Genomic DNA, 17,783 nt, shown 5'->3' with positions numbered 1-17,783 from the left:
AAACCGAGGGCTCGCCTCCTCCACTACTCCTATATTCGCCCACCACAAACAACACTCATCTATCAAGGACAAAACCCTCATTTATTCTCTATTGGCTGATTTTTCATGTGGACCCTACCTTTTTAACGTGATATTTTATCCATTCATAAAACTCTTTGTTTTCTATCTACTTCTTCTTCTTTTTTCTTTTTTTTTTTGGAAAGTTATTTATTAAACTCTGTATCAATTTTTGGTAAAGATACTACCAACCTAAAATGGAAGTGTACAAGGCAGTCAAAACTCCCAAAATTACTCCAAATACCACAAAATTTTCATATGCAATACACTCCATTTTTCTTTTAAATTTTAAATTATAATTCAAGAAACTAATTATATTTTTTTTTATTCATTGATTAAAGACTTTACATTATTAAATATTAAAAATTATAACTCGAAAGTGTACTTGATAATTAAATCCTGACTTGTTTAGTAATTACGTAAAAAAAAATTATGAAACAAAAGTATACGTTCCACGTTAAATTTTTTTTTTTAAAATTTTTTTTAATATCATTGTGTGTTAATTTAAAACCGCTAAGTTTCTCAAAAAAAAAAAATTAAAACCGTTAAAAATGCAATCTTCTATAAACCCAAAATTTGTAGTTGACCAAGTTTTAGAGTTTTGAAAAAAAAAAAAAAAATTTACTTATTAACCAGACTTTTCCGAAGTGGAAAAAAGCATCTAAAGTAGAAAAAGGTGAAGAGTTAAGGTAAGGTAAAAGGTACCATTATCAGAAGCGAGATGGCTAAGGAAACCAGCAGGAGAGCTTCTTTGTCGGACCAGAGCTGAAGCTGAAGAAGAAGATGAACACGAAGAAGAAGACGAAGAAGATAATCCTCCACCTCCACCACCACCACCAATTTTCAAATTACTAGTGAAATCACCAAAAGAGGGCATTTCGTTGAGACCGTACGATCTCTGCAACCCTCCTCCTCCTCCTCCTTTGTGGTGGTCTTTGTTGGGATCGTTGGATGAGTTGACTTTGCAGGTTGACTCGTTGGTGATAGAAGACGAGTCACTAGAAAAGTAGGGGTGGCTATGGCTGTGACTGTTGTGGTGGTGGTGGTGGTGGTGTTGTTGTTGTTGTTGTTGTTGTGGGGCCATAAAAGAAGGTGGTGGTGGTGGTGGCGGTGTTGATCGAAGGGCTGAGAATTCGTGGCCGGTTTGTCCCATGATGGAATCGACGGCTGTGGTTAAAAGAGAGCCCGGGGCCGAGCCGTAGCGCGTGAGTCCCGTCGTGGTTGTGGGCGGTGTGGGACCCATGGGCTTTTGGGACGATGAAGAAGGTGAAGATGATGGGTACATGAGGAGTTTATATGAGTATGTTTGAGTTTTTTTTTTTTTTTTTTTTTTTTTTTTTTTTTTTTGCGTAAGAATTGTAGAGAGAGAAAGTGAGAGAGATTTAGATACGGAAAAAGAAAAGAAGATATGTCATATGTGGAGAGTGAAGGGAAAGAGGGGATGCTTGTTGAGGAAAAGAGACTAGGAGAGATTATTGCGTCACAAGTAGGTGATTTAATTGATTCTGTCACCCTCACCTCTTCTCTATTGTTTTGGGTTCACATTTGGACAAAGTTAAAGTACACACTAAAATAATGAATCTGTTTTTTTTTCCCTCTTTTTTCCTTTTTAGTGGGTAAACCGTAAACGGGCATTGGCCCATCTATAAATTAAAATTTATGATGGCTAAAATTAAAGATTCTTTATATCATTTAAAATAACGCCATTAATTATTATTATAGTTTATTAAACTTTTACTACTTCGTAAATATTCTTATAGTTTAGCTACAAACCGTAAGCCTAAGCCGTCAAATATTCATGCATTTTTTAAATAAATGGATAAGATTCTGTTATGTCATTAATAATACAAATAAAGGATAAAATTTAACTATAAAATTGGTTATAGTCTAAAGTTACAACCTTACTCAATAAAATAAAAATTATTATATATTTTAAAAATTTAACTGTTGAACTGCATATTCTTTACGCTTTTAATACCAATGGCAGAGCCAATGTTTTAGTCTAGGGGGAGGCAAGATTAAAAGACAGTATTAAAAGAAAAATAATTTAAATATATTAATCCATAACAATAACAAAATAAATTTTAAATAAACAATTGTAATTACAAGTATATGTTTCATATTGTTAAAAGAAAGAGAAAAAAAAAAACCAATTCATAGTTACTAACAGTTGAAAGAAGAGATTAATGTAAATCTATAAAGTTCTTTTTTTTTAAGAAGAATAAATACATAAAGTTTAGACATCTAATTTGATTCCTTAAAATAAATTAAGAAAAAAAAATCATCTATAGGTTTTTTATTTTATTTTATGAAATCTAAAAATATTAAAAATATAGCAAATACTTGTAAATTTGATTCCTTACTGTCTAATTGCTTCTTAAAATATGTAAAATTCAACATTTATTTCTTTATCTTTCTAAGTATTTAAAATTTAAGTTTATAACAAAAATTCAAATTTTGAAATTGTAAAAAAGTTAAGAAATAACAGCATTTCATCATTCATTTATGGGATAAGTTATTTATGAGATAAGCAAGAAAGGAAGTGTTGTGAATAGTGAAATAGGTAAAAAAAATAAACGTGTAAAAAACATGATACAATATAAAAACTAAGAAAAATAATAATAATATGAGGTTAGGACTTAGGCATGTAAGGAGCTTTATCCCTTATTTTTGGTATGTTTTTTTAAGGTGGAGTGGGGTTGCTTTTTTTTTTTTTTTATCAAAGGGGGTCAAAGTGTCAAACTCTTTAAGAACGTATCACCAATACAATAGTTATAAGGCATTTTTACAGGGGGGAAGTGCCCCCTCACCCTATGTTGCCTCTGCCTTTGTTTAATACATATGTTAAATTTTGTGTAAATTTGATATTATTTATTATATGATTTATAAGCTTATATTTTATGCATAATTTTTTTTTTTTTTTTTTGAAAACGACCTTAAATATCATTCATTGAGTAGACAAACAATGAGAGTCAAAATACACTGCCTCAAGAGCTGGTGGTGGGACTTCCTCCAGCCAGATTAATTCATCTACTACATTCTTAGCAAAGTGAGCAAGTGCATGTGCTACCCCATTTGCACTACGTTTGACAAAGCTAACAGAACAGCTTCGAAAACCAGTAGCAAGGCACTGGATATCCTCATAAATATTACCCAACCGTGATTTATTGGCTTTCCCATTTGAGATAGCCCGCATCACGTTCAAGCTATCTCCCTCCAACACCACGTCTATGAAGCCAGCGTCAAGAGCAAACTCCAACGCTTTACGACAAGCAAGCAATTCTGCTTCTTCACTATCCCGTACCGGTGGACCTTTAGCTGCTAGGGATGCCATAACTTCAGCCCTTTCATTGCGCACCACCACCCCAAAGCCTGAAGCATTTAACTCCGCAAACACCGCAGCGTCGACGTTGATCTTGTACGAGTAACCCGTTGGTGGCTCCCACTGCTGCACCTGTTCTGCCCGAGATGAGATAACCAAATGCTCTTGCACCTCATTATACTCATCCAGAATGTCCGTAGCTCGCTGAACCAGCCGAGTAGGATCCTGCACAGAACCTCCGTGTAAAACAGAGTTTCTTTGATTCCAAATGAGCCAACATTGCACCAAGAAAGCTTCGAGCTCCTCCCTTGACAACCTATCCATTAATTTCTCAAACAATTGCATAAAATTTGCTTGTCCACCTGTACTTTTCTGTATTCTACCCTTGCTGCCCGCCCAAATACCTCTAGCTACCCCACAATCCCACAAGACATGGATCCCTGTTTCTGGACTTTGCTGACAGAGTTCACACATCCTATCCTCTGTGATTCTTCGCCGAACCAAATTCTCTTTTGTTGGCAAAATATCATGGCAAGCTCTCCAACCAAATATTTTGATCTTATTTGGTAGGTGAAGCTTCCACAACATTTGCCAAATCAACCTCCTATTCTGTCCAGCCGAAGTTCCTACCATTCCATCAGTTTCTTTGGTGAGCAACCTGGCAATAACATAACCCGATTTAACTGAATAGACCCGTCCTTATTAGGAAGCCACAAAACAGAATCTGGTACATCTCTTTTACTTAATGGGATGCGAATTATTGCTTCTGCCTCCTCCCTGGAAAACATCTCTCTAATCAACACCCTGTCCCACTCATGCCTTATCTCATCTATAAGCTCGTTAACTCTCATTTCCCCATCCATTTCTGGTGGTTGATGTAATACTTGGTTGCTAGGTTGATATGGGATCCACTTTTCATGCACAATCCGAATGGAATTACCATTACCTACCCTCCAGCAGCATCCCTTCTGTAGCAATTGTTGGGCTGCCAATAAACTTTTCCACACAAAAGAACTATTAGGCATGTTTGAAGCTTCCAAGAAACTGCTACGTGGAAAATACTTAGCTTTAAAACATCTATACACCAACGAATCCTTTTCCTGTAATAGTCTCCATCCTTGCTTGGCCAACATTGCTAGGTTAAAACTCCGTAAGTCACGAAACCTCATTCCGCCCTCCTTCTTCGGTAGTGTTAGTGCACTCCAGCTCTTCCAATGGATTTTTCTTTCATTGCCAATCTGTCCCCACCAGAACCTTGCACACATTGCATTTAGATCATTGCATAGCCTCACCGGTAGAAGAAAAACTCCCATAGTGTATGTAGGGATAGACTGTGCTACGGCTTTAATAAGAATTTCCTTCCCTGCTCTTGATAACAATTGTCCCTTCCAACCCTGGATCTTCTTCCAAACTCTGTCCTTGATAAAAGAGAAAGTTTGATATTTAGCACAGCCAACCAATGTGGGCAACCCCAAATAGGACTCAAACCTGTCCACCTCACGAACACCTAACTCCTCCATAATTCTCTCCCTTTGATCCGTGGCTGTATTCGTACTAAAGTATACTGAGGACTTATCAAAATTGATGCATTGTCCTGAGGCAGTTGCATATGTCTGCAGTAATTCAGAAATAACCTGCACCTCCCCTTGGGTGGCCCTGCAAAACAGTAAAGAATCATCTGCAAATAACAGGTGAGATATAAAAGGTGCACGTCTACACACTGCCACCCCATGAATACGCCCTTCATTTTGTGCTCTAGCCAGCAATGATGTGAAACCTTCTGCACAAAGAAGGAACAAATAGGGTGATAAAGGGTCCCCTTGTCGAATCCCTCTGGAAGGGTGAATATTACCATAAGCTTTTCCATTAATACGCACAGAGAAGGATGCAGACATCACACAACACATAACTCTATCAATCCATATATCTGGCAAACCCATTTTAAACATAATGCTCTTCAGAAAGCTCCACTCAACCCTGTCATATGCTTTACTCACATCCAATTTTAAAGCAAGAAAGCCTTTTTTACCCGATCTCTTATTATTCATAGCATGCAAGGTTTCATATGCAACTAACACATTATCAGTAATCAGGCGGCCAGGGACAAAGGCACTCTGTGAAGGAGAAATTAATTGTGGGAGTATCATCTTAAGTCTATTGGCCAAGACTTTTGAAATAATTTTGTAGATTACATTGCAAAGGCTAATGGGTCTATAATCTGTAATTTTCTCCGGATTCTTAATTTTAGGGATGAGCACAATATGGGTGTAATTTATTTCAAGCGGCATAAAACCAGAATTCAGAAAATCTAACACAGCAGCAATTACATCATTACCTACAATATGCCAGAATTTCTGATAAAAGAGGGCATTCATACCGTCTGGTTCAGGAGCCTTGGTTGGTCCCATCTGAAACAATGCTGCTTTAATTTCATCTGCACTATATTCACTAGACAAAAAGTCCCTCATAGCATCTGTTACTTTGTGAGAAACTGAATCTATGCACTCTTCTAATCTGTTGCTGCTACCTAAAGTAAAAATGGTCTCAAAGTAGTCAGTTGCTACTTCCCCAATATCATCCATCTCCTCCACCCAATTATTTTGCTTATCTCTAATCCCCATAATAAAATTTCTTCTCCGCCTTTGTGAAGCCTTTGAATGAAAATATTTTGTGTTTTTGTCTCCATATTTAGGCCAAGAAACCCGAGAACGTTGGTGCCAAAAAATCTCTTGCTTAAGGACAAGTGCATCAAGAGATCTACTAGCCTCCAAATATTCGGCCCTTGTCTCCTCAGAATACTCCCTTTTATTCATACTCTCCAACACAGCTTGCAACCTTTTAATTTCATCCACATCCGGTTTTGTTTTGGAGGAACCCCATACATGCAATTCAACCCCACAGTTCTCTATTTTAGATTTAATACTTGACATGGCCGAACCTGCATCCACATGCCCAACGGTCCACGAATCAGCCACCATTCTTTCACAATCATCCCATAAAAGCCATGACTCTTCAAATTTAAAGCCATTTGCCCCTCTGCATCTCAACCCATTATCAGTCTTGGTCTGTAACACAAGTGGTGCATGATCCGAAGCATGAGAAAATAAATGTGTAAGTGTACTAGCTGGAAACCTCTCTCTCCACTCCAAGTTTGCTACTGCCCTATCCAGCCTCTCCTTTGTGTTAGCATCCCCCGGTCTCTTGTTATTCCAGGTAAAAGGATAGCCACAAAAACCCATATCAGCCAACCTACATGATTCCAGTGCCAAACTAAAATCCTCCATTTGCTTGTATGGTGGTGGATGCTTACTTTGCTTTTCCGAAGAGAGTAAAATAGCATTGAAATCTCCAATGCAGCACCATGGACCCTCAACCAACATAGCTAAATGTCACAAAAGAGCCCAAGATTTGTGTTTTTGGCTAGCTTCAGGCCATCCGTAAAAACCTGTTAAATGCCACTCAAATCCATCATCTTCCACCACTTTAGCCAAAATATAGTTGTCCGTGTAATTCACCACCTCTAGTTTCACCTCCGATTTCCAAAGAAGCGCCAAACCTCCTCCTGAATCTGGTTTCTTAACTATCAATTTATTCTGAAACGGTAATTCTTTGCAATGCTTTTTGTACCCTTCCATGTCTAAGTGAGTCTCCATTAAGAAGCACACCTTGGGAGCTTGTTCCCTCACAAGTTTGTGAAGGCTGCGAACTGTCCAAGGGTTCCCAAGCCCTTGGCAGTTCCAACTTAACACTCTCATTGTGCCCGGCGGGGGTGATCACACACCCCAGCTGCTTGTTTGTCAATTTCTCCTTCATGAAGCTTCCCACGTTTCCTTGTATGCCTCTCCTCCTCTGTTACAGATTGCTCATCCCACTAAGGCGAATCTCTCTTACCCAACTTTACAGAGCTCTGCTGGGTTAATATTTCTTGCCCCACAACCATACGGGCCAGCCTAGTCCAAGTGGGCTTATTTTTTAAACTTCTTGGCCCATCACCCTCCCTGTCTTCCACGTGCACCTCATCCTCTTTTGTTACATTATTCTGCCCATGCACCTCAGCGCCTCCCTTACCTCCTATCTCCACGTGTATTAAATTCTGTGAGCTGTTGCCTACCCAATCCGAATCCTTCCCTTCCATAACCGTATCAATCTCCTCCATGATTTCAGGGACATTAATCACACAATCTGTAACTGTTCCTTGATTTCCGCCCTCTCCTTTTTCAGCCTCCACGTGATCCCTAGGGTTTTCCTTGTTTTGCTCCTCCGCCGCCACTCCTTTCCTAGTCGAACTCCGGCCTCCTTCATCCACTACTTGATCAGCTCGGAACTCCTTTCCTCCTCTGGCCATCTGTCTTCCTCCACTCGCCTTCAACCACTCCCCATATTGACATGGTACCTCCTTCTTATTTTTAGTGGCTGCAAAATAACTGGCACAGTGCTTCAGATTATGCCCTGGTAACCCACAGTGATGGCAAAACATTGGTAATCTCTCGTACTTGAAAGACACCCAGGTCTTTTTCCATCGGACCCTGCTAGGAAACCTCCTCTTCGCACTGGTTTCGATATTGGAATGGCACCTTCACTCTCATAAACAAGTTCTGCAGATCCTGTCTTCGCCTTCTCTCGACTTCTTCAACCTCTCCAATACGTCTACCTACTTCCTCTACAACTTTTGGGCAAGCCATATCAAACGGAGCTCCCCATATTTGCACCCATAAAGAGACCGTATCGAACTGAACATTCTTTGCAGTCATTCCGGGTTGCCATCTGCGCATCAATAGAACTTGATTATCAAATGTCCACGGTCCTCCCTTCAACACCCGAACCAACTCAAACTTAGAGTCAAATTTGAATTGAAACAGGTTCAACCCAACTTCCACAATTTGTAGTCCATCCTCAAGTCCCCATGCTCTTCTCAATGTGGCTTGGGCCGCTTTTTTGTTGAAATGTTTACATGTTAGGACCTTTCCAACCAAACTAAGACTGCAGCTTTCAATTTCTTCCTTCCGACCTTCATCTAAAATAGCTATAATTTCTTCCTCCTCCGTGGTCAACTTCATATTTTCCAAGCTGTTAATAACATCCTTTGCCATTTTATCGGAAGACAGAGACCAAAGAAAACAAAAAAACAGGCCCCTAGCTAGACTAAGGGAGAGAAAAGTCTCGTGGTCCCACGAGAGAGAGAACTCCTAGTCACAGGAGAGCACGATACGATTTTGAAGAAGGTTTTTAAAGAAACTTCAATTTATTTTTAGTCACTCCATATTTTATGCATAATTTTAAACTACAAAAACTTGCAATTTAAAAAATTTATTAATGACATAGTTATTGATCTTTAATTTTATATAAATTTTGTAAGCATGAAGGATATAAGATGAAAATATAATCTAATCGGGGATTTGTCAAAATTTATCTCCAATAAAAATATATTAAGTAAGGTTATAGTCTAAGGCTACAGTCACTTTTGTAACTAAACTATGTCCATGTATAAAATGGTTAGTAATACATCATGAATACAATTATTTTTTTTTTAATTTCTTTTTATGTCGTTTTGTGTTTGAATTTAATTGAGAAAACATTTCTTTAAAAATTAATAACATAATAATATATTAAAATCTAATCTACACGTTTCAAGATAAGTGAATAAGAATTTTATAATAGAGTTGTCCTAAAAACTCTAAAATAACATAATCCATTCGTTGGGAAAAAAAAAAAGAAGAATTGAATTGAATATCTCAATTGGTATAGTTTCTTTATTTTTTGTTGCCTCCGGTGGCTAGCAATTGTCAAAGTTTGTTAATTTTATGAATGCTAGTGATCCATAGCATATTGTCAATAATGAAGGCCCTAGAATGAATTACAATGGTTGATAAAGTTGGCTAATCAACATAGAGAACACTTAATTTAAGTCTTACACTTCGAATGATCAAGGGCTAATCTCTTTTTCTTTTTATACATACTTCTATAATATTGACGTAATATGTTAAACTACATTTTAATCCCACAAGAGTTTTTTTTTTAATTAAAAAAAGTTTTTTTTAATAAGAAAAAAAAAAAAAAAAAACCTTGGTTTGTTTAGATACTACTTATTTTGCTGAAACTGAAAAATTATTACTAAAAGTACTATAAATAAAAGTAGGAGTTAGTTGAAATAGTATAATGGAGCCCATAAATAGTTTCAAAAATAAACTGAAAAGTGAAATAATTTTAAATCCTAATCTAAATGCACACTAAAATATAAGTGTTTCTATATAAATTTTGATTTTATGAGATCAACATAATGACATATAGTTGAACATGTCATGGTAGGTTTTGTTTTGTTTTTTTTTTTTTTAACTTACCTGTCATGTAATAGCATTAGCACTGGAGAATGCTAATGTCATATGTATGGAGAATTTAGCATTTTCAACCCCAAAATGCTTTATAAAAAAAAAAAAAAGTTAAAGGCTGGTCAGCCGAAATATAGTATTAGCTACTCGTGGATGCACGGCCCATTTTTTAGTTTTTATTTTTATACCAAAAACTATAGTTTAGAAACAAAATTAAAATGGATTCAGCCCAAATCTAATTGAAGAATCGAAGCTACAGTTTACGGTAAAATATCCGATAAGTAAACAAAAATTTTAATATAAAGAAATATGAAAGATGTGGAAAAAAAATGTGGTGCCCATCATTACTTTAAGGTAGCAATACGAAATTTGATTGGGTGAGAAGTTCCGTGGATTCCAAATCAGCCAATTAAATTACTGAATTGTGGCCTCATCCGTGAAATGCCACTAGTGGGGGACTGGTGGATAGATACCGACAAGCATTTGATGCAAACATAATTCATTGGTGGCTGTGACTCCTACCGCGTGACATGTCACATGTTCAACATTTTCATCCACTATTTTTCTTTTTATACTAATTTTTTTTCATAGCCTTTTTCATGAAATGATAGGTTGTAATTTGTCTAAATAAAAGTCATGTCGGGATTAGTTTATGTAAAAGTGATCGGTTCTTCTACCATTATAATTTATGTACTGCAACTCTAATGTGATTGACCGTGAGTGATTGACTGTGAGTGATTGTCTAAGTGGGTGAATTTTTAGAAAGATGGAACTGCCATAAGGATTCTATCGAAGACCAAATTGTGATAAGTTCTTACAAACCTGAAACACTAAAGAGAAACTCAATTCCTCCAAGACCACTCGACGGTTGGCCATAGAGGCTTCAATGGTCAAGTTATTGAACCGATGAGATAGAACCATGAGAGGACTAAGATCAGAGAAGCAAAACTCAGTCTGGCAACTAATGGATAAGGTTGGCCAAGAGGGAGAGAGATAGAATAGAGAGCTTGAAAGAGTATAAGAGCTTTTTACCTTTTTCATATAGATTTATAATTTCTTCTCTATCACTCATAATCTACTGCATAAAAAAACGTGGTAAAAGTCCTTTTTATCAAAAATTGATGGTCACAACTCATAGGGTTAAAGTTGTATTAACCAAAGCATTTTGTTTAATCTAGGTGAACATATGCACAAAACTGTCACCCAAAGTAAAAGCAAAGGTTAAGATATTTATTGACAAAGATATGCACGTGATGAGTTTGAGTAAAGTGTCGTGGTATTCAAGGTTAAGTTAACTTTGGTTAAGCCAAAATTAAGTATGAGATTCAATGAATGTTGGACCTCGTCAATTATAATGGAGACCCCATTTTGACCCAATGGAGATGGAGACAAAGCACACAAAGTTGTGAAAGATGGACATAGTTTCGTGTATTCGTGTCTGTCACGTTCTAGTGTGACAACTTGGGCATAGCCAGTTCGGAAATTTGACCATTTCTGCCTGCGTCACAAATCACAAAGTACAAAACTTAATTGGCAGCACAAAGCATGGTAGGATGTGGGGTTATTTATTACCATAATACTTGCTAATTACTCAGATTTGCGTGCAAAATTAATATTTAAAAAAAAGATTTGCGTGCAAAAAGTTTTGTTAATATTGTTTAAAGTCCATTCTTCCATTTTGTTAATGAGTCCGTGAGCTTTTACATCATCATATTTTTAATTTTTATATAACGTGGTGGGTTCGTAAAAGCTACTCTATAAATAAAAACAGAAAATGTGAAAACATGCAACCAAAAAAATAAATAAATAAAAAATAAATAAAATTAATACCATTACCATCCAAATTTCCTTTTGTTATTTTCCTTGGAATTCACAGATCTATCTTCTTTCTTTTCTTTTTTCTTTTTTTTTTCTTTTTTTTTCCCTTATTATAAGTGGGAGTGGGATTGATAAATTGGAATCCAAATTCTCCCTAGTGAGTTTGGCATTCCCCGATGACAAAACTATTGCATATAATATTTGGGTAGATCACAAAGGGTGGGTTTAGACAAAAAATAAAATAAAAATAATTCCCTTACTCTCACTTCTTTTCTGTTCTCTCATATCAACCAAGTAGAGGAAATTGCTTTTTCCACTTAGTATTTTTCTCCCTATACTTTCCCTTCCCTCCTCTTTCACCCATTCCAAACACAATGTTAAAGTGTGCTTAGATAAGTTTATTTGACTTGAAAGATAATTTGATGTAAAAAATGTTGGAAATATTTTAGTGAATAAACAAGTTTTGATACAACAAATAATATCTCAAATAATTAGCAAAAACATAAAATAAAATAAAAGTTTAGAATGACATCACAATGCTATCGAATTTACTATGAAAAGGTTGTTGTTAAAAGTTGATTCGTGGCACCCTGAGTAAAACTCGGTGCGACCGGTTCTTTTGGCCAAACAACCTCCCAAAATTAGACTATAACATCAACTTTTATGATGGACCCATTTCCACTCACGAAGATTCAAGAACAACCCTTTATTGTCTTTCCTTAGAACAAATATATATTGTAGAAAAATATGTGAGAAAGAGAATAGAAATTATATATTTGGAAATCTATATATATAATAATAGGTAAGTAGAGAGAAAATCCAATTAAATTTCAAATTGGAATTCAATTAGAGTCTAATTTTGCACCATGTGTTTCATCTAATTTAAATTTTAGAATTTTGTGCCAAGTGAGTTAATTTAATGTAAAAATTGAATTTCAATTAGAGTTTAATTTTAAGCCACATGTCCCATCTAATCTAAATTTTTAAATTTTTGTGCCAAATTAGTTAATTTAGTGTAGAAAATGAGGAGTCCAATTTAATAAACCATAAAAAACATAATCATATAACTAAAAAAAATTCAAATTTATAAGTCATATATATATATATATTAATAGGTAAAGCTTAGAGAAAATTAAATTAGAATTTGAAATTATAATCTTATTTTGCACCATGAGTCTAAATTTATATGGGAACTACACCATAATTATCCACTTAAGCTTGTGTCATGTGTGTACTTAAGTTTTTTAATTTTTGTGTCAAGTGAGTTAATGAGTGCAAATACTAAGAATCTAATATTAATGAACTATACAAAAAAAAAAAAAAAATCACATATACTCAATAAAAATCACCACATATTTCTCAATAAATAAATAAAATAAAAATAACCACATAACAAAAATCACCACATGTTCTATCTTGTTAAAAATTAGAAAAAAAATAATCATAAGTAGTATTAAATTGAGATAAGAATTATAATATGTGAATAATTACTTTTACTTTAAAAAAATAATTTGACTAATTATCTATATTTTATAAAAAAAATTTGTTTAATTTTAAATGCATTCATGCGTTTGCATGGAATTATATTCTAGTATAGAGTAATAGAAAAGACTTATAGGAAAAAGTGTTATGATGGGTATTATATAGGCTACTCATGACAATAATAATCTATAATTATTGGTTACTAATAACTCATAAAAGTCCAATGACTATTGTAGGGACCCGATTTGGATTGACCCTGAATATGAATGGGTTTTCAGCCTAACCAGCCCAAACAATAAATTTTATAGAAGGTGGATTGAAAGGTTTAGGTGCTGGCCGTCGATCACCATGCATGAACTTTTCTTATAAAAAATGCTAAGAGTGCATTTACAGATGGGGGACGCTCCTCGGCCCGTGGCCGAGGAGACCTTCTTGTTCTCTCCCTTTTTTTTCCCCCCCCTTTACTTTACTAGCTTTTCTTTTATAGTTTTTATCTTCCTATCCCCTCCTTCCATCTGTTGATCATCTATTTGCCTTTTTTTTCTGGCCGTCCGTCCCATCAAAGGCCTTATCGGTACTCAAGTGGTTCACTCTGATCAACGTTATCCTGCCAAGGGGTTACCTCCCCATTAATGCGGCCAGGGGGGTTAGTTGAATGCATTAAATATGAGAGTGACAGCTTACTTTGGGGTTAGTCTCTCCCCAAAATTACCCTCGTCAGGCCGAGGATAAGGTGGTCCTCGGTGTGGATTGGGAAGGAAAGGTTTTCCCTCACCTTGGCCCTGAATAGCCTGTGCTCCTCGGCCTGGGCCTTGGGCCTGCTACATGATGGGCCGAGGCTATCAGGCCCATGGGCCCCACAATAGCCCCTCAAAACTCTGCTGCACGTTCCCTCGGACGGGGAGGAGGGTTTTGATACCTGCTGGTCCATTGGACGAATTACCCCGCTTCGGTTTGTACTGATGTTGGCGGCTTTTTGACTGCCCGATACGCGTTTTTAGCGTTTCAAAACTTAATGGGCGCCCACATTAAATTTTGGCGGCACGGTTTGGGTCCGAGGACTATGGCAATACCTTGGTTCTGTTACCATTTCACTTTTCCTGTAAGTATTAGATTAATGGTGTGTGTAGTTTTACCATAGGTTTGGGTCGAGGACCATGCAATACCTTGGTTCTGTCTAACCACTTCAATTTTCCTGTAAGTATTAGATATAATGGTGTGTGTAGTTTTACATAGGTTTGGGTCGAGGACCATGCAATACCTTGGTTTCTGTCTACCACTTTTCAATTTTTCTGTAAGTATTAGTTTCCCCATAGGTTTGGGTCCAGGACCATGCAATACTTGGTTCCTGTCTAGTACCACTACCGATATAGATGGTGGTGTAGTTTTACCATAGGTTGGGTCCGAGGACCATGCAATACCTTGGTTCTGTCTACCACTTCAATTTTCCTGTAAGTATTCAGATATAAGGTGTTGTGTAGTTTTACCATAGGCTTGGGTCCGAGGAATGCAATACCTTGGTTTGTCTACCACTTCAATTTTCCTGTAAGTATGTAGATATAATGGTGTGTGTAGTTTTACCATAGGTTTGGGTCCGAGGACCATGCAATACCTTGGTTCTGTCTACCACTTCAATTTTCCTGTAGTATTAGATATAATGGTGTGTGTAGTTTTACCATAGGCTTGGTCTGAGGACCATGCAATACCTTGGTTCTGTCTACCACTTCAATTTTCCTGTAAGTATCTAGTTTCCCCATAGGTTTGGGTCCGAGGACCATGCAATACTTGGTTCTGTCTAGTACCCAGATATAATGGTGTGTGTAGTTTTACCTAGGCTTGGGTCCTGAGGACCATGCAATACCTTGGTTCTGTCTACCACTTAATTTCCTGTAAGTATTAATATATGGTGTGTGTATTTTCCATGATAGGTTTGAGTAGTTCAGATAGTAACCATGCAAATGTGTAGTCGTATGGTTTTACCATAGGTTTGGGTCTACGCACTTGCACCATTTTCGAGTATTAGATATAATGTGTTGTAGTTTTACCATAGGCTTGGTCCGAGGACCATGCAATACCTTGGTTCTGTCTACCACTTCACTTTTCCTGTAAGTATCTAGTTCCCATAGGTTTGGGTCCAAGGACCATGCAATACCTTGATTCTGTCTAGTACCTAGATATAATGGTGTGTGTAGTTTTACCATAGGCTTGGGTCCGAGGACCATGCAATACCTTGGTTCTGTCTACCACTTCAATTTTCTTATAAGTATTAGATATAATGGTGGTGTAGTTTTACCATAGGTTTGGGTCCGAGGACCATGCAATACCTTGGTTCTGTCTACCACTACACTTTCCTGTAAGTATTAGATATAGGTGTGTGTGTTTACCATAGGTTTGGGTCCGAGTACCATGCAATACTTGGTTCTGTCTACCACTTCAATTTTCCTGTAAGTATTAGATATAATGGTGTGTGTAGTTTTACCATAGGTTTGGGTTCGAGGACCATGCAATACCTTGGTTCTGTCTACCCCTTCAATTTTCCTGTAAGTATCTAGTTTCCCCGTAGGTTTGGGTCCGAGGACATGCAATACCTTGGTTCTGTCTAGTACCCATATAATGGTGTGTGTAGTTTTACCATAGGCTTGGGTCCGAGACCATGCAATACTTGTTCTGTCTACCACTTCAATTTTCTTGTAAGTATTAGATTAATGGTGTTTGTAGTTTTACCATAGGTTTGGGTCCGAGGACCATGCAATACCTTGGTCTGTCTACCACTTCACTTTTCCTGTAAGTATTAGATATAATGGTGTGTAGTTTTACCATAGGTTTGGGTCCGAGGACCATGCAATACCTTGGTTCTGTCTACCACTTCAATTTTCCTGTAAGTATCTAGTTTCCCATAGGTTTGGGTCTGAGGACCATGCAATACCTTGGTTCTGTCTAGTACCCAGATATAATGGTGTGTAAGTTTTACCATAGGCTTGGGTCCGAGGACCATGCAATACCTTGGTTCTGTCTACCACTTCAATTTCTTGTAAGTATTAGATATAATGGTGTGTGTAGTTTTACCATAGGTTTGGGTCCGAGGACCATGCAATACCTTGGTTCTGTCTACCACTTCACTTTCCTGTAATATTAGATATAATGGTGTGTGTAGTTTTACCATAGGTTTGGGTCGAGGACCATGCAATACCTTGGTTCTGTCTACCACTTCAATTTTCCTGTAAGTATTAGATATAATGGTGTGTGTAGTTTACCATAGGTTTTGGTCCGAGGACCATGCAATACCTTGGTTCTGTCTACCACTTCAATTTTTCTGTAAGTATCTAGTTTCCCGTAGGTTTGGGTCCGAGGACCATGCAATACCTTGGTTCTGTCTAGTACCCAGATATAATGGTGTGTGTAGTTTTACCATAGGTTTGGGTCCGAGGACCATGCAATACCTTGGTTCTGTCTACCACTTCAATTTTCCTGTAAGTATTAGATATAATGGTGTGTGTAGTTTTACCATAGCTTGGGTCCGAGGACCATGCAATACCTTGGTTCTGTCTACCACTTCAATTTTCCTGTAAGTATTAGATATAATGGTGTGTGTAGTTTTACCATAGGTTTGGGTCCAAGGACCATGCAATACCTTGGTTCTGTCTACCACTTCAATTTTCCTGCAAGTATTAGATATAATGGTGTGTGTAGTTTTACCATAGGTTTGGGTCCGAGGACCATGCAATACCTTGGTTCTGTCTACCACTTCAATTTTCCTGTAAGTATCTAGTTTCCCCATAGGTTTGTGTTCGAGGACCATGCAATACCTTGGTTCTGTCTAGTACCCAGATATAATGGTGTGTGTAGTTTTACCATAGGCTTGGGTCCGAGGACCATGCAATACCTTGGTTCTGTCTACCACTTCAATTTTCTTGTAAGTATTAGATATAATGGTGTGTGTAGTTTTACCATAGGTTTGGGTCCGAGGACCATGCAATACCTTGGTTCTGTCTACCACTTCACTTTTCCTGTAAGTATTAGATATAATGGTGTGTGTAGTTTTACCATAGGTTTGGGTCCGAGGACCATGCAATACCTTGGTTCTGTCTACCACTTCAATTTTCCTGTAAGTATAGGTTTGTCCTCAAATCGCTTTACTGGAGATGATTCCTCTTTGTGTCAGATTATGATCTTTACACGTGGCTTGACCTCGCCTCCAACTCGTGGCCCATCTTTTTCATTTATGAAACGCCCTTTGTCTGTTCGTATTCCGCGCTTGACGCTCCGGTGCGCGAAACGCGCCTTCATTAATGTCCTCGTAAATTGACACGAGTCCAACCGTCCGTGGCCTCCTTGGAAATTGGCGACTTCATTACTGACCCAGCTGATAATACTATTTTCGAACTCTGCATGAATTAATTCTCACCAACCCCCATCCCCTATATAAAGTAAGGAGATGGTTCCTCCACAACCCATGAACTCTCAACACAAACAGAACAAAACACTTTCTTCCAACTTCCCATACCCTTTTAACAATCCCGCCGAATTGTTACCGGACTGACAAAAACGGTATGGCCGCAGCCCCACTGGGCTTTCGGTGCGGCAGAGTCTAGCATAACCTTGATGGTGCCCTTCGAGGTATCCAGAGGGATGTTGCTAGAGAACCTAACGTCGTTCCTCGGAGCACGCCCCCGACAAGGAAGGCGTGCGAATTCACCTCATGGGCGGTGCTCGAGTGTTGCCGTCTCCAACGGCCAACACTTGAGAGGAACGGAGAGAATCGAGGGAACATCATGGGG

The 17,783-nt window shown here is 37.5% G+C and overlaps 2 protein-coding genes across 2 annotated transcripts; both read right to left on the bottom strand.

The window, feature by feature from the left end:
• Nucleotides 1-667: 667 nt before the first annotated feature.
• On the bottom strand, nt 668-1,481 carry LOC136067686 (uncharacterized). Its single transcript, XM_065773882.1, has one exon. It carries the CDS (start codon nt 1,340-1,342, stop codon nt 719-721), a length of 624 nt encoding a protein of 207 aa, XP_065629954.1. The 5' UTR covers nt 1,343-1,481; the 3' UTR covers nt 668-718.
• Nucleotides 1,482-7,908: 6,427 nt separating this feature from the next.
• On the bottom strand, nt 7,909-8,469 carry LOC112036708 (uncharacterized). Its single transcript, XM_024069535.1, has one exon. It carries the CDS (start codon nt 8,467-8,469, stop codon nt 7,909-7,911), a length of 561 nt encoding a protein of 186 aa, XP_023925303.1.
• Nucleotides 8,470-17,783: the final 9,314 nt, after the last annotated feature.

Source organism: Quercus suber, unplaced genomic scaffold, assembly GCF_002906115.3.
Source record: "Quercus suber isolate HL8 unplaced genomic scaffold, Cork oak 2.0 scaffold_82, whole genome shotgun sequence".
Lineage (NCBI taxonomy): Eukaryota > Viridiplantae > Streptophyta > Magnoliopsida > Fagales > Fagaceae > Quercus > Quercus suber.
The sequence above is the reverse complement of the archived record's forward strand: the minus strand, read 5'-3'. Positions and strand labels throughout refer to the sequence as shown.